This window comes from Lepisosteus platostomus, chromosome 6 (assembly GCF_059453375.1).
Source record: "Lepisosteus platostomus isolate fLepPlt1 chromosome 6, fLepPlt1.hap1, whole genome shotgun sequence".
In the NCBI taxonomy this organism is placed as follows: Eukaryota; Metazoa; Chordata; class Actinopteri; order Semionotiformes; family Lepisosteidae; genus Lepisosteus; species Lepisosteus platostomus.
The window spans coordinates 19,636,019-19,662,622 of NC_142616.1; the positions used below are offsets into that span (position 1 = coordinate 19,636,019).

The following is a 26,604-nucleotide window of genomic DNA, read 5'->3' on the forward strand; positions in this document are numbered from 1 at the left end:
TAATTGGGTACTTCATCTTTATAACCATACCATTTAATTTGCAAGTTTCCTTATGAAATAAGAGAAAGCAATACATCAAAATACAGTAACAAACAGTAACTTAGATTTTTGGTTTGATGTTGAGAGAAATAATTTTTTTCTTTAATTTCCACCAGTTTTGGTTTAAAATGGGATTTTGCTTATGGGTTTTAATAGAGTTGTGATGAGTAGTAGTACATGTTCAGTCGTGTATTTCTTGTCTATTTGACCTGTAAAGATTGGCTACTGACGTTTATACCTCACAGTAGATGTAAACTGGTTACTCACTGCCCCCCAGAAGAGCAATTTGCCTTGTTCTTTTAAGAGCAGAACGAGAACCCTTTCAAATGTTGTCATTTTGCCATTTTTTGTGCAATTTAGTGGTACCTAACAGCTGGGAGTCTAAAACCCTTATTTTAAATGAAGCCCCTCCAAACTTGTGCATCGGATGTGTTATGAATCATCTTCCAATTGTGAAATGTGTTTTTTAAATAGAAGTAGCTGCTTATGGGTTTTCAATTTGTATTTTTGTTAAAGTATTTATTGGAATGTGTGCATTGCATAAATTATATTAAAATGAATGGGCCTATATAATGAAATTATCCAACATTTGTGATTTCCAACTTCTTTAGGCCCCTTGAATTATTTGGCAATGGAAGCACTATACTAAACCTTTAAGAATCTGATAGTCTCAAGCTTTCTGAAAATCCTTTTATATAATATCTAATTTCATCTGAAGTAGCATCAATGTATTAATTTTTCATCTTAAGGTAGATCTCCTAAGTGGCATAATTTTAAAACTTCCAATTCAAGCATTTAAATAAAAAAATTAAAGCTAATGCTGCATATTTAATATTTTAACATGTTCTCTTAGTATGTAGGGAGTAAGCCTAAGATCTGCTATCTCCACAGGGGGCAATACTCTTCAGCCCCTTACACAGAGCAAGATAATAGAATGCCAAAGCATTTGCTAGTTATTGATATGCACAGTGTTCTGACAATATACAGAAACCATATAGAATACAGAAAATCATTATTGTGCTGTGATTTGCAAAAAAGTGGGTTTTTAAAGTATGCAGAGTTAATAGCCTGACGTCCTGTATTTCAACACGGGCCAGGTTTTGAATAATAGAAAAACAACTAACCAGTGGACAGCAAAATTATTCTTCTTGAAATGCATAGACAGCAGTTCTATTATGGGTGTTTTTAATATAATTTGTTCGTTGGACCACAGTGTGGTAGTTTATGCTTTGAAAACACTTTTGGAACAGTCTACTGAATTGAGACAAGTTCGGCAGAAACTTGAAAATGCAGCCAGCTGATTGAATTTTTACAGAGAACCTCCAAATAGTAACACATTCAATTTAGAATTAATAGCATTCTGCCACTACTATACATATGTGATCCATACAGTATATATCAACTTCCGGTTGCTAATAAATTCAAGATAATGACTCATTAATTTTTAATTGAAATCGTTTTACGTTGATTTAATATGTCCATTGAGTAAAGATCCACGTCTAGGGTTTTGGTGTCTGAAATCATGTCTAACTGTGATACCAAATAAATAACCAGGAGACCAAACGAAACAAAATTGTATTTACAGTAAATGCACACTGAGCGCACATGCTACAAATCTCTCAGGCCAGGTCTTCTACAGTCCAAACCTGCCCTTACTCATTCATTGAAATTATTTAGAGGGTAATGCTGGCTTCTACAGAGCAGAAGGCCTTCCACAGGATAGTCTGCTTTCTAAAACTGCTGCTAAACTGTAAGAAATGTTTTAGTGCATCCTGCAGATACAAGCTCTGCCTGCTGGGTGCTAAAAGGAAATATACTGTCCTTCAAATACACAAACACGCCTTATTCCCTGAATTTATTGCTGGTCTTTTCAGTGCTCATACTGTAAATAACCTGTTGGGTTTTGTTCTTCAAAGAGCAGGCCCAGATTTCGTAACTTGGGCCAGTAGGAAGGTGCAGCTCACTTGTGACACTCTGCTTCTTCAGTCATGGAAGATAAGAGAAAATCACAATGACCAAACCTTAAATATACTGAGCTGGGCTTCTACACTGGCCAATCAGTCACTTAAACGATCGTTTTTATTCTTATGTAGTGCCTTTCAATAAAGAGCCTTCTGAAGGCACATTCACATCTTAGCTTGTGAAATTATTATAGTATACTGTATCTGAGCACCTTTTGCACGTCTCTGACACTTTTTACTCAGAGAGAAGAAGCTCACTGTATGTGGATAAACTGGACTGTCACCTCCAGTTTTCTTTACCTAGGCCCAACTAAAAACAGACCTCTAACTGGACTGAGTGCTGAATGGAGGATTCAATAAGCATAAGTCACTTCTGTGGTATATACCTCTAATATACCCCTGAAATGCAATTGTATTTTTTCATTACTTTGGCATTTATTTTCTAAGATCATATACAAGCACCTGAGGTCTTGTTTCAGAATTGGTAGATTTTTAGTGTCTTATCGGAAATACATAGGTAGCAGTCTATAGTAAATCTAGAAGGGTGTCGCATGAAAAAAACTCAGATGTGTGTAACACTAAAAGAAGGCATGACGGGAAGATAGTAAAAGATAGTGCACTGATTGCTTCCTTGTAACCAGGAAGTTCACCTGTGTTTGTTGTGAAACTGTAAAGCTAGCATCCAGATTTACATAATGACTGTATTTGGAAATCGACTGAAACACTAAATAGTATCCTATCATTAAGTGGGTGTCAAAGACCGATTCTCCAATGATTTGCATTTTCATTATTCTCAATCTACTATCCAGTTTTTAAGGCTGCTGTACTTACAGCATTGAAACATGTGACTGGTAGTGTTTTCTTGGTCTTGTTTATTTAAACTTCAACGACCATTTACCTAGACTTCTGAATATATGATCAACAAAGCAACACCTGCAGTTCTTTTCAAATTAATTCAAAACTATTTTTCTAAGTAATCCCTATTTAACTTTAAAACATTCAAGAAGATACATTCCTTTGTGTTGCACACAGCCCTTTTAGACTTTAAATAAAAGGTTTCCTTGGTAAAAGCATTGTAAACTGAGAAATACAGAAAAAAAGCAGATTAAACCTGGTAAATGTTACACAGTGCAGTGTTACCTCAGTAAGTTTCTGTATGAGAATGTGCATTAGTCTTACTTTTTTTAAAAAAAATCCAGCCGTGGGCTGTCCTGAAGGTATGGAGATATAGTGGTGCACGAGACTTCCTGATGATCAGAGTTCAGCCATTCCAGGTAAAGGTTTAAATGGGATTTCACTCTCCGTTGTAAGTTAAGCAAAAAGCATTAACAGCAGTATTACTTCATAAGTAATGTTCCATGTTCTCAAAGTTTATTCCTTTTCATGTGACATTCTTTTATAACTGCTATTGGCAGTTTGGACCTCTGCTAATAAGCAAGCAAGACTTGACCGGCTTTTCTCTTAACATCACAACCACTGAATGTTTTGCCTAATCATCACCCATGGGCGCAGTTTATTGGTTTACTAATCATTAAGCCCAGATCTTGTTTTAAGTAGCATTTCAGTCCTATGGTTCACTAACTGATGGATGTTTAAATGGTTTCAGTTGTTTGATGAGATGTAACAACACCATGCTTTGTAACTGAATAGAGATGTGTGTAGCGTACGAAAATAACTAAGATATTTCAAATAATTGTGTTAATAATGATAAAAATCATCCCATAGAGAGGGAAATTGATTTGTTTTGATTGTGATCTAGTGAAGTACCAGTAGTTGCTAATGACATTTTAAAGAAATGCAGTTGTATAATAAATGCGACACAACTGATAGGGTGACTCCTAGGAGTGAAATTTAAACAATGTTAAGTCAGAATTAAACTGACATCCTTAAACGTTTATATAATTGACATCAAAGTGAATTAGAAACTAGAGATATACTGTACAGAAAAGTAATTTCAACGTATTTCTTCAATGTGTTATCATGTAGTGCATTTGAGATTGTCTTTTGACCCATTGTCAATCCAGTTTTCAAGATGAAAGTTTTGATATTATTTACAGTAGATCCTAAGGGCTTAGAGCTAAAAGAAAATTAATCTAAGATCATTCATTCATGTGACATGATCTCTGCAACTAAAACCAGTGTACCGTTTAGTTAAATATCAGCATCTTCTAACCATAAAAATTCAAACAAACAGCTCAAAGAATCTCTCTTGTCATAAGCTCCAGTTATGTATACATTGACATTCCATGAAGAATAACGTTTGTTGCTAGCAGTGGGAACCTTTTTCATTGATCGCTCACAGCACAAGACATATGTTAACGGTCAAATTCAGAATTTCTGAAACAACTGATTTCATTTCACTACACGTAGAAACTGACAAAGTTCTGCACATTGCTTGGAGCCGCAGGTTTCATGTTGAAGAGTATGAAAACTTGGGATGTGAAAATGAATGTGAAGGAACGAGTCCCGTTGGGTCCCACAGAGAGTGTTCAGTGTGAATAAGAGCAGCTGCTCGTTGGAAGCTCACAATGGACGGTTGAAATTTTCTCTTCCACAAAGGCTGTGGATTGGACTGCATGGGAAGAGGCGGAAACGGCTTCCTCAGACAGATTGAACTGGATGCCCTGCGTGGGCGTACCGCCCTGAAATCGTCCCCTCCTCGTGGCGTTTGTGAAGAGCACGTTTGGCTTGGGCCTCTCCGCGGAGACTGCCCGCTGTCGACTCGGGTTCCGTCTCCGGACGCAGCGGGACAGCGTGGACAGGCAGTTCTTCTTGAAATTCTCGTTCATGAAGGCGTACACGATGGGGTTGTTGAAGGAGTTGAAAAACCCCACGGCCTGCACGATAGCGATGATCATGCTGACAGTGACGTCATCGTACTCTTTCTCGAAGTCGTCTGCAAGTACAGAACGCAAGATCGGTTCCCAAGAAAAGAAACCAAAGTAAACGGCTTCTCTCCCTTGAGCTAAACGTCTGCTTCGAAACACCTTCTGTTTTGTGCCCTTTAGGAGTGGTGAAACTGTGGGGCAATTCTGGCAGCTCACTCATCATCTCTAGGACATTATATCTAAGAGCACAAAACATATATGTAACTATCTGAAAGAAAATACTAAACATTTTCAAATTCTTGCAGTTCAAAGGAAGTGTATGCCTTTAACCTTTGTGATATGCGATATGGTTAGAATTTGCATAGTTTCAAGGTATGATTTGGGAAAGGAGTTGATGTGTGAATTTGGTATAGAATAACTGTTATTAGGTTTGGATTAGAGTTCTGACACATATTTTTCCTGTAATAGAGTTTGAGATATTGTATGGTCAGAACTAGTTCCAATTTACTGTTGGGATTAGTTTTGGGTTAAATGCTAGAGGCATAGTTTAAGAGCCATTTTTCAAGTGATCTACTATGACAACAGTTCGCTGTCTTGGTTCTGGAATACCCCTGTACAGCAGAACCCTTATTCACCATTGTTTATTGCTGCCAGAAATAATCCTGCTTGTTTATTTAGCTTTTTTCTTCACTTACACCTTGGATTAAAAAGTACATTCTAATAACATCAAGAATTATTATTATTATTTGCTCCCATATTTCTGACTAAACAGCTTTTAATAAGTGATCAGTTCGTGATGCACAGGTACAGGTGAGAATCACACTATATCAGACAGCTCCCACAGTGAGTCAGTGTTTTTCCATCTGCTTAAATTCAATTGGTTCTATTCTACCTGACATTTCTGAACAAGGGCAGTCCTGAAACTCACAAAATTGTACCGGGTTCCCACCAATTCCACATCTCATTCAGCATTTCAAGCGCTGAGAGCAAATTTAAAACACGTTTTAAACAGAAAATTGAAATAGATTAGCTTGTGATTAAGAACTCAGTTAAAACCAGAAGACACGGGGGGTTACCCAGGTCCAGCACTGAGAACCACTTGGGTATTTTTTAATCCAAAGGTCTGAGTGCAAAATAAAAACCCAAATCAGCAAGCAGATCAATTAGTGGCGACAGTTAAAACTGGTGATTAAGGAAATAAACCAGCAGATACAGAGGTCCTCCAATAGCAGGGCTGACAGCAACTGTGCTATTTAAACACACCGAAGGAAGAAAGAGGAAGAAAAAAATATCTTAAAAATCATTACTTGAGGTTTCAGTACTACATAAAATAGCACCAGATCTGAAGCCTATTGAGTCATCATAACAACAAAGAAACTTACTGTATTCAAACAGCATGTGTACCACATGGAAAGGAGCCCAGCATATTGTAAACAGCAAAACAACGGTTATCATCATTTTAACAGCACGTTTCTTCTTCCTACGGCAATCAAAACCAGAGGAAGGTGTCAAAGTTAAACAGGTTCTTCTTGTGGGTGGTATGTCATAAATGTCTGCTTAAGTACTCTGCATCCCAGGTTTTTCCAGATGAGCTGTTTTTTAAATGTGAAATGCTAAACAAAGGGGAACACACATCTGAGTGGAAATCACTGAAAAAATTTCCTGAAATGAATTTCTGTTGTTGACCTGTAATGAGTGTGTGCCTGTTACTGTAGGTGACAAAAATAAGCAATTGCTTGTAGCTGGTAATTCTGTGCTACACTGCTGAGCTCGTATGTTGGAAAGGCTGGACATAAGATGAACAGCTCAAACTATCATCTGCACTCAATTGTGCTGAGCTTAGGACCTGTCGCCAACTGTGAAGAGTGTGGGAGTTTGTATTGCTCAACCTAATAAGGTGTCTTAGTGTAACTACTAGTGAAAAGGGCAAAATAATAAAGGACTTACTTGAAAATAAAGTTAAATAAAAATGAGATAAAGTGACAAAGTTTTTGCTCAACATTTTATGTAATAGTTTCATCAACACATCATCCAACAGCAGTGAATCGGGTCCAGCAGAGCCTCATACCACATAGTAGGGAAAAACAATCTCCCAAGTAATGGAAAACTTGAAGACAGGTGTAACTAATTCTAGAAATGATTGGGCTGTGTTGCTATTGAATACCCCGCCTTCTAGGTTTTTATTTCATATTTTATTTGGCCACTAATTGTATTCCAGAGTAACTTATGTTTGCCATAGTACAACACCATTGTCCCACCCGGGATCAGAACCCCCAGCCTTCCAGTTACAAGTGCAGGGCCTTGACCACAGCTCCCCTTGCGCGGGGTTTGTACCTTGCAATCTTGTTGATTTCGCTGTGGTTCATGGTGTTCAAAACCGAAGAGTCGCCCACCCGCTTCCGCACCCAGAGCTCGAAAGCGATCCTGCTGTAGAGGATGAGCATGGCCGTCAGGGGCAGGATGAAGAGGGCCACCAGGATGAAGGTGGCGTAGACCTGGCGGTGAGCCGAGGAACGCCAGCGCTCCTGGCAGCACACGTGGTGGTGGTCGTACAGGAAGTCGTATTTCACCTGCGCGAGCACAAACACAGGTGTTTTACGAGCACAGCTGCCCAGATTGCAAAGTGCTGCTACAAAGGGTGTGCTTCAAGGGGATAACCCATTAGTGCTTTACAATTTTTTTTAAAAAAATGTTAAAGATTTGCACACATGAAAAGTAAAATATTATAACAGAAAACAGAGCACATTACAAACAGCTTATTGCTTTTGTTTAATAGCTTATGAAAATTTGTTGGGTAACTTTAGCTTTTTTTCCCAGGGTCGTCAATGTATTGATTTTAATATTTCACAGTTGTGAGAAACACGTATCTGTAATTGGTCTTGTAAATATCAGAGGACGTATACCCTATATTGTATCATATTACATTTATGAACTGTAACACATAGACAATGGCTGTGGACCTGCGTACAAATAGGTACTCCTAATAAAGGTGTGTTTATTCACCAAAAATTGTGGGACAGTGAGCAAAGTATCTTTAAATGTGAAGAACAGGGAAAATCTCACAGGCTAAAGTTAAAGGCTGTCAGCTGAGAGGTACACGGTGGCTCAGTATTCATATGAGGTCCTAACAACAGATCAAAGTCAAACAATTCTGAATGAGGTACATGTTAATTCTGACATTATTACTCTTAAAAGCCAGAAGTATTCATGTTGTCAATTTATTCTATTCTTTTACTGAGAGAAAAAAAAAGAGTGTTGCACATCTCAGCAAACCAGGTATGTGTGATAAATGTGACAATGGTGTAAGTTACACAGTAATTATGAAGTACAAACCAAAAGGAGCATGTAATTGCTAATGAGATTATAGACTTAATTATAAGTTGGACTGATCATACACAAACATGAGGATTGAGTTGTGATTAATTACTTTTTCAGCAAGCCACGTCTTTGTAATCATTATACATTGCGCAGGGCTGTAGCCTTTTCCAGTGCTTTCTGTTAACTTAATCTCAAGAGCATTTCAGAAAAAAATACCTACTTCTTTGACACAAAGAGATCTGATACAGTGTATGTTTAACAAAGACGTGGAGAGCAAAAGGTCTTTTCTATTGATGATCCTGAGGAAATTAATTTGTTACAAAATTAATGAGTATCATTCTGAATAACGGTGCTATTAAGATCTGTCTCTTCACACAATACATGCTTTCTTTAATTAAAATCTGAAAAATAAATTAATGACAGAGCTGTGTATACATCTTTTGTGAAAAATAACAAAGCATAACAAATAACGGGAAAGACAAATATCAGGAAAGGACACTCAGCTAGAAACTAGAAGCTTTGATGTCTTTCTATCTCATACAGCAACATGTCCATAAGTAAGTAACACAGTCAATTTTTATCATTAAGCTGCAGTTCTGGTATATTGGATCATTTGGAGACACCGCAGTATTGCATTTTACTTTAGATATTTAACTACCATATATGCACGTCATACTGTGTGTTCCTTACAAAAAAGGTAAAGCATACTCCCTCTTTGCGGTCACCTATTGATTGATTTGCAAATCGCCAGCACACTCTCTAAAGAGTGATAGCGGTGTGCCGGGACTGAATCACCATTAATTCAATGCTGCATTTGCAGAGAATTATAATTGTGCTGGTCTTAATCTCATCATATTAATTAGTACAGAATTGCAGCCATCTGCCTAATTAAGGGAGTGCTCCCTTCCTTCTTTATGTTTTAACTTCTAAAAATAGAAACACCGGTGAACAAAACAACCAAAATGATAAAGATTAGCTTGTTAAACACAAGCATTACTATCAAAAGCCTTAGAAAGAGTGAAGGTGGAAACGTTTGCGATTAACTGACTGATTGTTTATACTTGGAAGTCCAAAACCCTGTTTAGTGTTTAGTTTCTGTTTAGTACAAAGAAAAGGAAAAAAAATAAAGATCCCAAAAACCTTACCTCTAGCTGCTGCACATACAACATCGGGGACCCCACTATCACAGCTACAGTCCATACAACTCCTGTTGTTTGGAGAAGAAAAGATAACATCCTGAATGCTGTGAGGTTGGACAGACATTTCACTTTAAAAGGATTTCACAATACCATGGTAATTAGTGTTGCTGCCTCCCAGCTCTTGGGCCCTGGAGCTGATTCTGACTTTGGGGGCCTTCTGTGTGGAGTCTGTATGTTCTTTCTCTCTCACTGAATTGAATTTTCTCCCAGTGCTTCAGTTTCCTCCCACTTCCCACGGACATGCTGAATAGGTTTATTGTCTCTAAACTGCGCTTGTGTGTGTGATTGTGTATGCCCTCTGATGGATCGGTGTCTTATCCTGTGCGTTGTCCCCCTTTATACCCAGTGCTTCTGAAACACCTTCCAGTTTGCCATACCCTGAATCAAGAATGAATGGCTGGTAACGGCAGTAATTCTCAGTAAGAGAAGTATCTCCCAATGTATGGAATTTATCCACTGTGCAGTGACAATATCTTGTGCATGTGACAGGAGTTGTGTCTTTCCCAAAATGTATGTTAATGATATCTCCAAATACCTCCCAAGGAGTTGTGTAAGATGCAAACAGTATTCACTAAAGGGTGCTAACTCTGTCTCATCATAGAGAGGGTTCTGGTAAAAGATATTTCTATCCAGGAAAACACTATGATTTTGTCGTGAAGTTAAATGCCTATTTCACATATGGTGGGCAGGGCACGTGCAAATTATAATGAGGTAAACCATAACAGGGTCATATAAGTCAATTGACACAGAATGTGCTTTGAGATGCAGTAAGAGCTGCAAGCAGTTAAAATCATGTTCCCTTTTTCAAATGAATTGTGATCAGGGACACATTCCTCTGTTGTTGTTCTGTGTATGTATTTGTTTAGGGTTTATTATCACGCTTTTTGTACTTCCATTTGAGTGGAGTAAATATTTGTTCCTGCAAATATGGGAATGTGTGTAAGTGTGAAAACGTGTGTTCTTGCACATTTAACACTTAACAATCCACATGGCACATTCTGTTCGTCCAATCTGAAAGTTGGGCTTTCAGGCATTGTTGTACAGGATCAGAGTAGGTTTAAAGCATTCACAACACATCTATAAACAAGTTGGCAAGGGGTAAAATCTGCCTTTAAAACCTCACTATAGAGGGGTGCTGTCAAGGTAGACTCAAAACATCAATACTTCAAGACTAAAAGTGCTCTTGCACAACACAGTCACCAAATAAAAATATACCAATATTTCATGACACTTCCTTTTATTAACAAAACATCACAGCTTCCCTCAAACAGTGCAACCAAATACATTTAGTGATGGCACAGCCAGTGTTACAAAAGATATATTAAAAGTTCCAAAGTACTCAGTAAGAAGTATGTGGTAAATCTGAAACTAAATGGGCTGTAAAATGTTCTCTTCTTATATACCTGACATGCTGTACCTCTGTGAAAAGAGAATTTAAGAGCTGCAATAAAATGCTGTCAATCATTCAGATTAACTATCACACATAAACAATTCTAATCCTCAGATCAGTCATTCTCTGATATATTTCCTGAAAGAAAACCATTTTCCACTTGAGCTTTATTCACCTGTTTTAACACAAGAGATGTACTGGGAAGGAAACACATACCTAGCATTTTGTAAGCTCTTTTTGGGGTATATTGCCGCTTCATTTTCAGTGGGTAGACAATGCCCTGGTATCTCTCTATAGCAATGCACGTCATTGTCAGAATACCAGTCACTATGGCTGTGCTCTGCACAAAAGGAACAGTCTTGCACACAAAAACACCTAAAAAATGAAACAAAACAAGACAGATAAGCATTTACCCACATCTTATTCTTCTCTTCAAAGTTGACTTTAAGTAATTAACCAAATCGGCTTAGTGAATTCTGTTAAAAGTCTGGTAAAGAGACAAAACTTCAACTCACACCATCCCTGTGCTGGAAATAAAAGTTTAACCTTCAAAGGAAAAAAAAAACTGAAGGCACAGACGACTGATAGTAAATTTATTTTTATGCTCTAGTTCATCTAGTGAATAAAAATGAATTTGTTGCTTAGCAGTCTTCTGTGCACTGAGCCTTCCTTACCACCGTGCAAAGGCTAAAATTTTAAAGATGATGAAATGCAGCTTTAGGCAAAAGTGCCGATTAGGGGAGGATAAAAAAATGTATAAAGCACTCGGTCGTGTGAACAGAAGGATCGGTACATATGTCAAATCAATACAATGTCAATTTTAGAGAATATGAAAGAAATTACAAGAAAGCTTTTTGCTGCAAAGACAACTGTTTTCAAAAATTAAAAGTTTAAGTGCTGGCAATTTTTTAAGGAAAATTCCTGAAATCCCATGGATGCCATTTTACGTCAAGGATTTGCACAATTGAACACTTTGCAAATGAAAAGACAATAATCAGAGACTCCTTTTGTCCCTACATTTTGTTTGGCTTTATAGTGATCTAGAGCAAAAAAATAAAAAACAGTGCGTGATGAAAATGCTCCAGCATGACAACCCACATCTACTCTTTGTTGACCCCCCTACTGTGGTTTTCATTACAAAACAGTTGCTTCAAGGCTTTGAAGCTGCCAGCAAATTATACAAATTGAGCAATTAATGTAAATCAGAACACATGCCTTGTGATTTGCATCAAGGATCTGCTGTGACTGATAAATCCTGATAAGTACTAAAAGCCTAAATCTTGTTTTAACAATAACAGGTAAGGCCTACCCCACAACAATCACACAATAAATACCACCTCCAAGACAATATCTGCTTCATGCATCTCGGATCATTTAAGGAACACTCTGACATAAGGCATTTTGCACAGTGAAGCAATGCTTAGAATAAATCATCTTATACGTCCTCCAAATGGAGGAATGTATCCCCAGAATGTCTCTAAGAACCTCTTTCCTCCCTCAGACAGGTGCTGAGCCACTGATAAGTATGTGGAATGACAAGTCAGGGAAAAACGATCGGGACACGAAGCATTTCCTGTTATACTTCCAAAATGAAGATGTTTAAAATCATATCACATCTTCTGCGTCCAAGAATATAGCACCTGACAAGTCTTTAAAATCATCTGTTTGGTTTCAGCTTCGAGATCAGGCCTGCTCACAGTCAATTTCCTACAGCTCTAGATGTAGTATTTGAAAAACAGCACAAAGATTAAATTCCTTCATGAGCCTTGTGTGGCTTTCCGAAGCTCATCCTGATTTCTTAACCTTAAGCAAATTGAGAGTGCAGGACTGTTCCTGCGCTGGGCTGTGAGTCCACCACAGATTCACCTCCCAGCAGTGCAGGCACTTTTATATACTGTACAGCTGAGGGTACTGGAGCAATCTGGGGAAACGAACCTCATCCACGAAATCAACAACGGTGTCTGTATTAGGAGCTTGAACTCACAGTCTTCTGATAATGAGGTCAAAGACCTAATACAGCTTCCTGCATCCCCCTTCCCATCAGATATACGGTAATTTTCCCTCAGTTTTCAGGGAAAATGTTTTTCTCACTAGATGTAGTTCCTTCTCCCTCTCCAGAGAGACAGCTCCACATGCAATCTTAAGATATTATCACGGTCCTTCAAGGGCATGTGTATAACTCCAATAGATTGATTTGACCTCATTATGGTTATAATTCTAAGTTTTACTTTCACAGTCACAAGTGCTGGAGTATTTCCCATACTGGAATTGCAATTTCTATCTCATGCTGCATTTAAGATGTCAGACAGCAGAACACTCTGTAAGCCTTTCACCTTTGTGACTTCCGGCTATTGCTGAAGGCAGTTTAAGTTTAGTTCTTTTATTATATTTTCTATTATTTTCTGCCCCTTGATTATAAATGAGTTAAAACATTATATTGACATATTTCAACAACTTAATCAATCTGACAGTTCACATATCGTGAATTGAAAATTAAAAGTAATTAAAAACTCACTGGAATGTTTTTAACCATAATCAGTGACTAAAATGTGTTGATGAGAGATGAATGTTTTCGAATGAGTCACCATGAGTTACTAAGGAGATCTATTTGTGATTTGTTTACAATGCATACATATCTGTATGTAGCAAAAGGAAGTACATGAAGTGGGTCTTCTCCTATGCGAAAAGTGCTTCAAGATCCTTCACGATGAAAGCATTGCTATATTCATGCAAAAAATGTTTATTATTTATTTTGCTTAATTAATAACCACATATTTAGAATGTCTTATTTATGTTTAACATAAAGTAACAAATGTCTATTGAATGTGTTATATTGTTTTTGTTCTTTTAATTAAGTGCTTTGAGATACCCTAACATGTTAGGTGCTACATACAATTATTAAAGTATATTCATTGCATTTAAAGTGTTTTTTTTATATTTTTGCTTTATTAACCAGATAGCTACTTACGTTAAAATCACCGTAAACATTATGTAAAAATCTGATGCAGTCTCTTGTGCAGCTCATCCATGCTACTAATGACGGTCCAACAACAGAGAAAAAGTTTTATTGGGACACTTGAAGTTCTTTTTTGCACTTACAAATACATTGTTTCTTAGTCTTTTTGTCAAGGGTCTCAAACCTAAGGAGTCAAACATTAACCTAATCAGACATATATATATATAATTTTACTTAAGGTCTTTTACAATTATGAGAAACATTCACTTATAAAAAATGATATGATTACCTGTAAAAAACCTCTGAGTCTGTATAGAAATATAACAATTATGCAGTTAATGAAGCAATTAGACCATCTGTGTATCTGAGCAGTAGATCAAGAACCAGGGATCCCTGGTCATTGTGTTTCCTGAGAATAAGCAGATGCAGTCAATTCAGCAGGGCTGGCCAGGGCTGACCACCAGCTCTGGTGTTGTGGAGCCAGTCTTCTAAGTAGATGATTCCATAGGAGCCACACACAAAGGCTCATCGTACCAGAGCTCATCCTGGTTTCTAGGTGTGAAGAAATCAAAGAGCGGAGAGAGATCAGACTGCCACCCCAGATGGGACACCAGCTCAGCACGGCGATTATCCCCATTCACACAGCTGGGTGGACTGGAACAACTTGGGTAAAAATGTACAACATCCACAGTGGGGACTCAAACTCGCAACCCACTAGTTATGTGTCCAAAACTCTTTCACTATGCCACCCTGCCACCACTGTGTTGATGGTTACCGTTAAAATCATAATCTTTATAAAGCCCTGAATAAACATGAGTTTAGATGAGCTTGGTAAGTTAATTATGTAGGCATGGAAGAAATCACAGCACAGTTCAGTGTAGTTTTGATATGTTTAGTACAGAGGCCCCTGGAGAGTTGAGTAGAAAGATACCATCACACTCTAATTACTCAAATCTAAATGCACAGACATTTCTGAGAGCATATACTGTACAGTAGCTGTAAAACAAACAACTCTTTGTGTCAGCATATAAAGACTAGAATGTGTGTGAACAAGAAAAACTATACCGTATATTTGAAACAAGTATTTACTGACACTAGCACTAACATTTAAACTCTACTATGCATGCTCACAAACATCACACATTCTTCTGGGCTTACCAGGATAAATAAAAGCCCTGAGTTCCAACAGGTGGTCTGCCTTTCAAACATGAAGCAAAAAGGAATGAAGTCAAATTGAATTCTACAATTGGTTCATTTCACCTAGAAACGACTGAGTGTTGTCCTTGAGGACTACATGGTGTGGGCAGTATCATTTTAAATAATCTCTAAACTTAGTTGAACAAATCACCTGCTCAGTGGTCAAAATGAAATTGTCCCAGGGGCTTAGAAAAAGATACGTTAAGGGTGGCTCTAAAAACGACTGTTCAGGTGGTGGGTCTCTATGGCCAGGGTTAGACATCCCTCTTATGCAGGCTCTGTAGGGGCTCTGTCTTTCTTGAAGGTGGTCTTCAATATGACAAAAATTATGTGGTTGTGAAAGAACAATTTAACAATTTAATTTAACAATTTATCTCATTTGAAGTTCTGAGTTATTTTGTCCTTGTGAATAAATGGCTGAAAGCTTTTTGCTGCAGGTGTATAGAGAAAAATGTACCTTTTTTTTACTTACGAAGCACAGGGCTGCAGCACAGCAACACTCTCCTATATGGTTTGTACTCATTCTGCTAGTTGGAGGCTATTCAAATGATTCTTGCTTGAATATTTAGGTATCAAAGCAAAAACTGGTGTAAACAGAAGCATCATTGTCAGGCTTAAATCTCTACATTGGTTGCCTATAAAGTCACATATTCAAACTAAGGCCTTGTTACTGACTTTTCAGGTTTTAAACAATCTGACCCCATCATAAATCTCTGAACTCCATCATATTTACACTAAACTCCCTCCCACCACTTTTGCTGACTGTGTCTTTTCTGTTGTTGCTCCATTGATGCCCTTCCTCCAACTCTTATCCAACTTAATAAATAAAAGTTGTTGTTGTTGTTGTTGTTGTTGTTGTTGTTGTTGTTGTTGTTGTTGTTGTTGTTGTTGTTGTTATCATTATTAGTATTATACCATCACGTATGGACCTGTAGGTAAGATAGGCTTTATCACAAGGAAAAAAATAAAATGCAGCAAGGATCACAGATCACTTAAATTGCTTTTTAAAGTTAAAAGAGAAAGTCTTCAGAAAACCTTTATACAATTAGAATGCCCAATACCTCAAGGTGAATTTTGGAAATATGTCTGGAGAGTTAATAGTTCCACATTACATGCAAACCCGTGCATAAAGTGGTATATCACAGCTACAAATTGCAAGACTACAAGGACATACAAAGCTCATAAGAACCCCCACATTTATTTCTAAGCACAGTCATTTACTGTAGGCAGAAATCAAAAGCTACACAATATAGTTTAAAATCCAACTGCTATAAATGTACAACCACTACTAATGACTGAATGTACTCAAGACACACTACCTAAAACATTCCTTCACAAAACACTGACACATCTGGAAGAATTTTCTGTTGCTGTTGTTGTATTTGAAGGCAAGGTACTGGAATGGATCAAAATGAAATGTGAAGGTATGTTTCTTCTGCCCCAATTAAATCCCCTTGATGAGCTGCACATTACCACATATCACTGCACTAGACAATTTAGTTCAGAGCTCAGCTTTGATACATTTTACACTTTGGTAAGTAATTAAAATCACAGTATAACAGTTCATAAGGCTAGAAACATTCTGTGATGAGACTTTCTATTAATGCAAATTAAGATAACAAAGTATATCATCCAATTCAGATTGGAGAATTACCAATTAAGACTAGGCTTACTGCACTGTCATTCTTAATGACATTTTATTAATCTACAAAAATAGAAACAAATCCAGAGTACTGTATATTCTTTCTTTTCTTCTATCCAAAAAAGATTTTTGATAAATTGTTACTTGGTGTCTATCAATTCTCCTGTGTAACAATGCATTTGTTTGAAAAATCCAATTTCACACCATGTACTTACATTCATGTCATATCAGAAAATCATTATACATTCCTGGAAATTGAAACAACTGTTTTAAACATGCATCTGAGCTTCTTCGGTTATATAATAAAAACAGGTCTATTATTTGTAGGTAGAAGAAGAGCAGTGAACACACATTGTTTCCAGGCCATTGTTGTGTCACCACTGTGTTTTGAGACTTGAAGTTGTTTTATTTGACTGTAGAACAAGATAAAGCTTTATCTATTCACTTACAAATTAAATACAAAGTATGAAAAGAGCTTCTGAGTTCTATCTGAGTACTATCAGAGCAGAAAGCTGTAGTATTACTGGAATCAACTCATCTAAAGGTGTTACTAAGCAATACAAGTGGATTAAGTAGTTGGTATTTACAAATACACAATCATGTCAACTCTGTGGGCATGGCTAAATTAGCCAGCAAAGTTGGACATTTCTAGAATGACTTGAGGAGCCTCTTTCTTTTTTCCCTAAATCAGGGTTCTCAAACTCAGTTCCTAGGTTGACTGGTATTTGTTGGGTTTTGTTCCAACCTCAGCAGTCACACTCAGAAGCCTGATTATTTTCTTAATTTGATGTACAGGTATTTGGGATTTTGTTTAAAGTCATTTGAACAAATGTCAGCTGACTACTCACAACTCTCACTTCATTAAAGTGAGAACTGTAGCTTAAGCTTCAGATTAACAAAACAAATTGGAGCTTGGTTAAAAGTATTGAACATTTGTTACAGTTAAATAATTAGATTAAATAACAAGACAGTAATGGAACTTAAAAAAGACAACAGGTCCTCCAGGAATTGAGTTTAAGACCCCTTCCTAAATGGAAACCTGTTAAACTCGAAGAGGTCAGGGGGAATCAACATAGTTTCCATAGGTCAAATGATGTGAATTTACCTGTAAAAATTGATCATAATATTAAAGATTGCCATGGAATCAGACAAGCAACTAGTCATTTCTGACAAACCTTCACGAAGTATGCTAACAGGCATTTTATAACGCAGTTAATAGCCCTAAGAGCAGATCATCAACTGTAGGGAAGCAGAGGGAAAACTACTGTATATCTGCAGTGCTGCCGCGCACAATCTTCGTCGTTTTTTCTGATTTCTGAAGAGAAATCGCATTTTAAGCAAAATAAAATTACAAAATAAAGGAACTGAGCCGCGCATTTAAAAAATAAATAATTTTAGCTAAACAATTCACTTGTAGTTAAATTGTAGTATGGAATGTAATTACATGCACATTTCCCTCTTTGGAATCCACATATTCATTGAATTTAATAGACATTTATTAAATGCGACCAATCCTTCTTGCCCCTTAAAATCATGCTGTATCGCGTCTTAATAGCGCCAATATGAAAGCGATATTCAAGTTCTGATTTGGGGGGTTTAGAACAGTGTTTTCATGTGCGGACGTTAATGATTACCCAAAATCATGAACATCTGTCTTTAGAACAACAAAAGCAACACATCCAGAAAAAAAAAACAGTAAAATGTATAACAACTTTTTTCCCCCACCACGAGTGTCCGAGAAGCAAGACATCCTAACGGACTCTGTTGAAACTTACCTCCCAGCCACTCGGAGGAAATGTTCTGCAGCAGAGTGAATGGGATGCAGAAGAAAGTTATAAGGAGGTCGCTCACAGCCAAGGAACAGATGAAAATACTGGTAGCGGTCCGCATGGCTCGCTTTTTCACGATAATGTACACCACCAGGCTGTTTCCCACAAGCGCCAACACGAATATGACGGCATACATAACCACAAAAGTTGTTTTAGCACCGGAGTGCAGTTCGGGTATGTAAACAAGAGGTTGCAGATTATAGGTTTGGATGAAATCTTGTCTTGTTAGATTATAAAATTGAAGCAGCTGCTTCAAGGCATCGGGAGTTATTTTCCTCATTTCGCTCGAGTCTGTCATCTTGTTCCTTAAACCTGGCGAAGTGCTGCGGTACGTGGAATAAGACTATATAAACTGGAGGGAAAAGGCTTTGGGAACAAAAAAAGGAACTTTATTTAGAAGCGCTGTAATATCAGTACGTGGACTACAGAAGTAAAGTTGCGCGGTCGCTGGGGCTCCTGTAGCGGACTGCTGGAGACGTCCGTCATTCTACCGCAAAAGCGCCTCTCCAGCCGGCTGGTTGGCTGTGACATACCTGTTCTTGCTTTGATCAACCCGGAACAAACCGCAGCAGCCTTCTTTTTTTTTAAAGAGATCGATGAGTCTGTAATTTTCTGACAGGTTCGCCGCTAATAAAGACTGTCAGTCATGCACGCCCTGCCATACATGCCATAATTTACAGACGGAACAGGCTACAAGCGATCTTAGCTACAGTATCTCTTTTGGGGAACGGCTCTTATCATAATGGGGAGGAGGAATGATTTGGAAAGATGCGCTACGGATTGTTGGCAAATTGTTCCTTCTCAGTCTGACCATTGATAGGGGGAGAAGGTAAAATGTCTTGGAACTCATACTGTAGTTATATAACAGTGATTAGGAAGTTCCCCTATCATAAATGACCCGGCGGTTATCATTTCAATGCTATCCAGGTGGATGCTGCACATTGGTGGTGGTGGAGGGGATCCCCATTACCTGTAAAGCGCTTTGAGTGGAGTGTCCAGAAAAGTGATATATAAGTGTAAGCAATTATTATTATTATTATTATTATTATTATTATTATTATTATTCAATAAAACCAGCTTTTTAGTAAAATTAATGTAAATTCATACTTTGCTGTGTGTAAGGCTACTGCATCATTCACTAACACCCCGTCTTTAAAACAGCCTTTGTCGTTTCGATACCTTACCGTCTTTCGGTAGAATTTGGAGTTTGAAAAAAAAAACATCTACACACTGGCGTTTCTCAAGACTCAGGTGAAACGCACGTGTTTAAGATCAACTTGATTACAAATTAATAATTAAACTCAAGGTGATCAAGCTTTAAAAACAGTAGCTTCGGGTGTCCCTGCTTCTTGTTACTGCTGTTTTTTATTCAGTTTTATTTTATTTTTTCAAGGGCTGTAAAAAAACTCTTTAACAGGCGTAATATATAATTACGACTGCTAATATTGACTGCTAATATTGTCGTAATATTAGCAGTCTGTTTTAATGATGTACCATTTCTTCCAAGGGATTCTCTTGTTCTCAGGTTGGCAGTATTATAATTCTATTGAAAGCTCTGTGGCTCAAAGGTGGCACTTTGTTTGGAAGTAGTAAGCCTACAATTAAATTTGAGGGTGTTCGTTAAATTAAAGCTCATCTTTATATGGGACTTAACGTTTTAGTTTAAGTGCTGCCTTTCAGGTCAATGAGGAATGGAGCCTTTAATTGAATGTCGAAAGCTTCAAAATATCTATCAATCTTTCATTTCCCATCTGAACAGCGGCTGCTACCTCTTTTGGAACAAGTGCTACAGAGGGTGATGGGTTGCCGGCTTCTGAAGGTGAGGTATTTTATGTAACAGTTGAGGAGGTATGATGACCATTCCTCATGCACTTAAGCAGGTACATGTACAGTAAGTCACTAGTGGCCATGCCCTGTGTACTGTAGCTTGTACTTTTTCTGGTGTTTGTAGGTGGCTGAGTACTGTATATATCTAGAACAGAAAAGTGTATATGGTGAAAAGGTACTGTATTAACCTGCTAAGATATACTGGCAAAAATTCAAATTGAGTTAGCAGCTGTTGTCATAAGTGGCTTTTCATGAAAAAAATGGATGAGAGTCACTTCACTTCCTAACTATATGGGTTTTTGAAGTATTTAATTAAAATGATTAAGGAAGGTTTGCCAAGAATCTTAAGGAGCATAATTTTATGGTCAGTATCCTAAATTAGATCTGAAAAAGTCTCTTATCTCAATATTCAGGTGGGTTATGAACAGGTCATTATCAATGCACAACTGGACTAGTCAGCCTGTGGCTTTGCTCCACTGCAGAATTTTGTTAGTCTTTACATTGATTAATAACAAATTGGATCAAAATCACCATTACCTTAAGTACTGTTCTTGATGAGAGGAGACTAATTGGGCCATAGTACCTGATTTAGTCAGTAGCTATTAGAGCCAAGCATCACCTAATCTTGCTTCCTTCAAGACTGGTGGCTCAGGGTGTCACAGTACATTATGTTGGGTAGCCCCAGTGTGCAGCCTTTGTTCCAAGCTTATTCTTGTGGTCTTGTCTTCTAGTGCAAAGCAACTCCACGAAGATGCAGAAGAGCCTCTTTACCGACTGCCCAGAATCCTACACTGCATTTTGCCATGAAGGGTCATGTAGATTTTTAGTCTCTGAATCAACTGCGTCTTGCATGTAAGCTACTGTATGCACCCAGTTCCCTGTTTTCTAGCCATTGCTCTGTAGGTGCATGAACTCTTTACATGGGGGTTTCCTGCTCTGGGAACGGGGGGTGAGAGACACTGAACAGTGACTAGTGGCTTTGTAATTCATTGCATTTACTGTTAAATCTGAAAGTTTCCTCCTAGGGTGGTCTACATCTTATCCTGTGAAGTTTGACTTTAGAGCTCTGAACTTGTATCCTTCTCAATGTCCTCCAGAGAATGGCTTAACTAGTGTCTGTAACCCCTTGTAGTAATTTAAATGAATTTGTAATGTCTTTCCTCTCAAGCTGCCCTGGTGGTTTTGATGGGGACCAGTGCCAATATGTCAACCTCCTGTCTGTGTTGTCTGTGGATGTGGACTTCCTTCCCCATGCGGTGGCAATACTTCTTTTTGTGGCTGTGGTTTTGATCCTTGCCTCATGTCTTGCTGTATAGTAAGTTTAAAAATCCTTTAACCCCCCTTTATGATTTGATATTTGGAGTAAGTGTTCATATCCCAGGCCATTATTCTTTACATTCTGTAATCTGTTACTGCTACTGAATCTTCCCTTGTTCCTGTTTGAAGCCCAGATAGTTGACTCTTTCTGCTGGTGCTATTTTAAAGTCTGAATAGACCACAAAGGGTTTAAGTAAAAATTGGTTTGAGCCACTCTTGAATGTCATCTATCGGTATATAAACCTGGAATCCCTAGTTCTGGTCCTGGAGGGCTGGTGACAGGTTTTCAGTCCAGCTGGGTTTTTAAACAAGTTTAATTGAATCCGTTTAAACAGCATAAGGGCTTTCAAGAGACCTGGAAAATGTGTGCACCAAACGCATACAAAAGGAACGCCTGTTATAAAGTGAACTTTTCCCAGCTCACCAGTGTTTCTTGCTTTTTCCAAACAGCATCTGCAGAAGGAGCATGCAGTCCAAGACTGAGACTGAAATCAAGTGTCATATGCTGGATCATACTCAAGGTAACAGCTGATGTTTTAATGCCCCCTTCTCCCCATTTTTCATTAAATGACTAGTACCACCTGGAATTAAAATCTTTAAGCTGAGCCCCTGCAGACTGGAGCCTTTATTAGATCACACAAGCCCTTCATTTATGAGCCAGAAGGAAGATGTATAGAAATGTTATTGGGTATCTTTGTTTTTTTTTTCTTTGAGTAATTCACTTTTACCATCTTAATGAAAGCTAATTGTTGAGATGACATTTTAACCTTTTTTTCCCCCCCTGCAGTTTAAAAATGGATGCATCTAAAGACTGGCAACTGCATGTAAAAAAACACTGGTTAAATGTTTTGGGGTATTCTGGAATTTGTGAATGGAGTTGAAGCTTTGTCCAATTTGCAGAACCTGAACATGCTGAAGCTGGACCCCCAGTAGCCAAGATTTGATTTGCTGTATGAGATTGTAGTGTTGTGGTGCAAAAGATGAATGAATTGAAAGCACATGTTCATGTTATTCTTCGGGTGGAATGTTTTCAATGTTGTACTGTTGAATTTTATGTTCATTTTAAATAAACTTTGTATGATACCACTGCTTTTTTAAAATGAGTGCTACCTCAGACTCATGAATTAAGGACAACCCTCCTCCCAAAAAGAGAACTGGATTCAGTTTGCAGATTTTGATCTTTTAACCTGGCCTTCTGCTCAGGTAAAGATAAGCGCTGCCTTGGATTCTAGAGCAGTTCTTAATCCTGATCTAGGAATATGAAGATGTCTGTTGGTTTATGTTCCAGCTGGGTTGGGAAATCAGTGGCGCCAATTGCTCTGAATATTGACTTGGTTGCCTGTTAACCTATTTCTATGCGAGGACTGTTTTTAAAATGGTTTTGGCTCTTAAAAAGACGAAGGATACTTGTTATTGGCATGAACCCTGTGCTAATTGGAGTTTCTGGACTGCCCTCACTTGGGTGTGTGAGCTAAAATGTACTGTAAGAACATAAAATTAGGCTTAAGAGACTTTAGGAGTTAGCTGATTAGTGTCAGTCAGCTGTCTGGTGATCAATTGATCACTTTAGAGGCCTTTAGGAGTAAGGAGGGGACTTGGTGAGTAAAGTTGTGGGATCTGATAGTGGAAATAATGTATTTAATGAAATAAGGACTGAATGTAGAGAAGTCTAAACCAACAAGCTGATAAGTTACAGGCAACAAGCACTGTAGATTAAGGGCCCTCTTGGCAAGGGGGAAAGTAGCCGAGACTGGAAAAATCAAGGTTTAAAAAGGTCTCTTTAGTCTCGAGACAGATCCTGCTTATTAAAAGAGGAAAAGCCTCCTCAAAATATTTGTTGGCTATTTGTTGGTATTCATGAAGGCTTTTGGTATTTGCGTACTGTAAATGTCTACATGAGGTGACTTTTTCCACATGTGGCATCTGTTGAAATATGGGATGTGAATTAAGTTTACTAAAAGGAATTTTGTATTTCAAGCATCTAATTTAAGGTTTTTAATTTTGACACTTGGCAACTGCTGTCTATGTATTTATTTATCATTTATTGTATGAATAAGAGTTGTAGCAGTCTCCTCTAGAATTAATGAGGCTGGTTATCTTAAATGTTTGTCCATTTCCTTTTGAATAATTGGTGTGCAATACAGCCAGTTTGAACTTGAAAAGCAGGGTTACTGTTAAGGTAAAATTCTAAATGTTTCAAGAAGGTGCATCAGTTTCTGCTTTCACTGATCAAAACTTTAATCAGATGGGGAATTTCAGCAATCCAATTTTGCTTGTCACCATCCTGTGTTGGATGAGCAGATGTACAGTAATAGTGTGTTTTTCAGGGTCGTTGCTCAGTGAAGATAAAAATTGAATGCCTGGAGGAAAGGCCAAGAGGTCTTTTTTTTTTTTTTGCAAGATTCCCTGTAGGCTCATTCCTTTTTTTCTTTTAAACTGTAACCTTTAGGAACTCTCCAAGGGTTATTTTAGGCCAGCCTATGCTTTAAGTTTTTTCAGTTGAATTTGATACCTTGCTTTCTTTTAAGAAACAGCTGAATGAGATACTTGGATCGTTTCACTGCTAAATCGCAAATGGGCAAGATGGGCTGAATTGCTGCCTTTTAAATTTATATTCTAAAAGTCAGTGTGTATAATGTATGATCAAATGCCCTTTTAAGAAAGACAGCATGCATATTTTTTAATTTAAAGTTCTCTAAAATTCTAGACTTTCTGAAGATCATATCATACTGCATCTTGGTTGTTGATATGCACTTGCTCTCAAGTTATATTGGAAATAAAGATAAAAGGTAGCCTATACACTGCAGACAAAAACACGAATGCTGTTTCTTGGTTTATTTGAGCAATAGCACTCAATTTGGTGGGGAGACAAGCAATATATTACACTTCAATTCACAGGAATCTTCTTCTGAAATGGTTTTAATGAAGGTTCCATGTTTTTTTTTTAAAAGAACATTCTGATTTTGGTTCAGTAGAGTTGCATAAATCTTAATGTAGTGGAATGTGTCCTTCATTTCTGCCGTATCATGACTTGGGCTTAAGAGTACATCTTGCTAAAACTATATTGGGTTTTTTTTTCCTCTAGAAAGTAGCCATGTTTACAAATCTGGTTTCAAAAACCAACCTTTTCATGATCTTTAATTATGGGAGACTTGAACCACTACAGAAAGTTTACCTTATTGAGACTTGGACTGCAGCACTAATAGTAATAGCTTTGTTACCATTTCTTGGCTGGGCTCTGAATGTCCTGTTGGCTTCGTGTTGCAACATTCTACCCTGGTAATGTTCTTACAGCATGTCCTCGACCTCCCTCTTCATTTTGAGCAGTGGCTTTGCTGCAATGAGCTTGGAACTGGAAAAACGTGTTCATGTATGGGGGTTTGCGAGTACAAAACTACACTACATTTCATTATGTGTGCGTTGTGCAACTGTTTCTTGCTTGGTCGAAAAAAAAGGTCCACGAAGCAAAGGTAGGTTTTTTTAGGAAATATGTCTCTACGTGCATGTCCCTTAGGTGGCACAGTGGCGCTGTGGTTAGCATTACTGCTGTGCAGCGGTGAGGTCCTGATCTCAGTTCACACACATAGAGCCCCAGGTTGGGGAGTTTTTTTCTCCCATGTGATCAGGTGGGATTCCTCCAGCCCAAAATCATACTGGTAGGCTGATTGGCTTCTGGGAAAATTGGCCCTTGCAGCAAGTGTCTGCCCTGCCATGGATTTGTCCCCCGAGCTGGTGTCCCATGTTTAGAGTCCATTACTTGCCAGCAGCCTTATCACCCTGCAACTTGCAACTGGGTAGCTCACTGAAGCTAAACCAGTGAGCCTAGCCAGTACCTGGATGGGAGACCTGGGGAAAAAACTAAGGTTGCTGCTGGAGATGTATTAGAGAGGCCAGTAGGGGGTGCTCACCCTGCAGTCTGTGTCCTAATGTCCCAATATAATGATGGGGACACTATACTGTTAAAAAGTGCCCTCCTTTAGATTAGACCTAAAACCAAGATCCTGACTCTGTGGTCATTAAAAATCCCAGGGTGTTTCTCGAAAAGAGTTAGGGGTGTTACCCTGGTGTCCTGGCCAAATTTCCAACGCCAATCACAGACTCCTAATAATCCCCATCTATTAACTGGCTTCATCACTCTGTTCTCCCCACTGATAGCTGGTGTGTGGTGAGCAGGCTGGTGCATCTATGGCTGCTGTCCCATCATTCATGTGGGGCTGTACATTGGTGGTGATGGAGGGGAGTCCTACCTGTAAAGCACTGTGAGTGAAGTGTCCAGAAAAGTGCTCTATACAGTATGTGTAAGAAATTATCATTATTACAGGCTTCCCTGTGATGCTGAATTGGAAGAAGCTGTTATGAAATGGATGGATGTCCCTCTGTCTCATGCCATTCATTAACAGGTTAATTGGATGGTCCTGGAATTAGGTTTCGAAATGTGTTGCATTCTAGAAAATTATTCACCGCCTTCAAGGACAGGACAGGAAATGCCATTATCCTTATCTTTATGGGAAGAAAAATGGGTTTCTTTCCATTGCTTTACTTCAGTATGGTCAGACAATTTCCATCTGCATCATACAACCTTGCATTCTGTGTAGTAAATTTCTTTTAGACAAAGCTTCAAAATGTCTGTATCATTCTGAACATTACGTTCAGAATGTTATCTGAGGCTGTATAGTTTGGAATAGGTCCAGGGAAATAAAATGAAAGTTATGTTTAAATGTGCAGTAATGATTAAATATTGCTTCAATTGAACAGGCTTCTTCAAATTATTTTTTGTCCTCCTTAATGTACTGTACATGGTTTCCAGTTTTCTTGTTCACCACAGTTTCTCCTTCAAATGCATCCTTCTCAGTGGGAGGTTTGTGGGAGGATGGTGAAAGGCAGTCAAAACAACAGGATATCCTCTCCAGGAAGAAGTTCCAAGACTGGGCATTGCAGCTTCATCTGCATTCATGTTTCAGCAGTCATACACTACGCTGGTAAGGGAGTTAGTATGACATGTCTTAGGAACAAAGATAAATAATTCATCAAATGGACTGAAACGAATTGTGCAGAAGCATGTTTTTTGTCAGCATGATGTATCACTTACTTTAGTGTAAAC

The 26,604-nt window shown here is 38.1% G+C and overlaps 2 protein-coding genes across 3 annotated transcripts; one reads left to right on the forward strand and one right to left on the reverse strand.

Moving 5' to 3' along the window:
• Window positions 1-195: 195 nt before the first annotated feature.
• qrfprb (pyroglutamylated RFamide peptide receptor b) lies at window positions 196-19,169 on the reverse strand. The gene is made up of 6 exons (XM_088634630.1): window positions 18,306-19,169; window positions 10,952-11,110; window positions 9,292-9,353; window positions 7,163-7,398; window positions 6,211-6,308; window positions 196-4,896 (listed from the first exon to the last, which is right to left on the reverse strand). Exons 1-6 carry the CDS (start codon window positions 18,655-18,657, stop codon window positions 4,490-4,492), a joined length of 1,314 nt encoding a protein of 437 aa, XP_088490756.1. The 5' UTR covers window positions 18,658-19,169; the 3' UTR covers window positions 196-4,489.
• A 645-nt stretch (window positions 19,170-19,814) lies between these two features.
• Window positions 19,815-22,589, forward strand: LOC148661217 (protransforming growth factor alpha-like). Of its 2 annotated transcripts, XM_088638145.1 has the most exons (6): window positions 19,815-19,884; window positions 20,119-20,178; window positions 20,918-21,038; window positions 21,355-21,501; window positions 21,954-22,024; window positions 22,291-22,589. In XM_088638145.1, exons 1-6 carry the CDS (start codon window positions 19,845-19,847, stop codon window positions 22,293-22,295), a joined length of 444 nt encoding a protein of 147 aa, XP_088494271.1. In that variant the 5' UTR covers window positions 19,815-19,844; the 3' UTR covers window positions 22,296-22,589. The 2 variants fall into 2 exon arrangements, with proteins under 2 accessions (XP_088494271.1, XP_088494272.1); XM_088638146.1 differs by lacking the exon at window positions 20,119-20,178 and having other exon boundaries at window positions 19,818-19,884.
• Window positions 22,590-26,604: the final 4,015 nt, after the last annotated feature.

Coding starts and splice junctions, on each gene's coding strand:
- qrfprb (XM_088634630.1), bottom strand. CDS start 18,657: ATGACAGACTCGAGCGAAATGAGGAAAATAACTCCCGATGCCTTGAAG. Junction 11,111..18,305: donor TTCCTCCGAGTGGCTGGGAG/GTAAGTTTCAAC, acceptor TTCATTTTTTAG/GTGTTTTTGTGTGCAAGACT. Junction 7,399..9,291: donor TGTATGTGCAGCAGCTAGAG/GTAAGGTTTTTG, acceptor GTGCTCGCGCAG/GTGAAATACGACTTCCTGTA.
- LOC148661217 (XM_088638145.1), top strand. CDS start 19,845: ATGATGTACCATTTCTTCCAAGGGATTCTCTTGTTCTCAG. Junction 20,179..20,917: donor TGGGTTGCCGGCTTCTGAAG/GTGAGGTATTTT, acceptor CTTGTCTTCTAG/TGCAAAGCAACTCCACGAAG. Junction 21,039..21,354: donor GAATCAACTGCGTCTTGCAT/GTAAGCTACTGT, acceptor TTTCCTCTCAAG/CTGCCCTGGTGGTTTTGATG.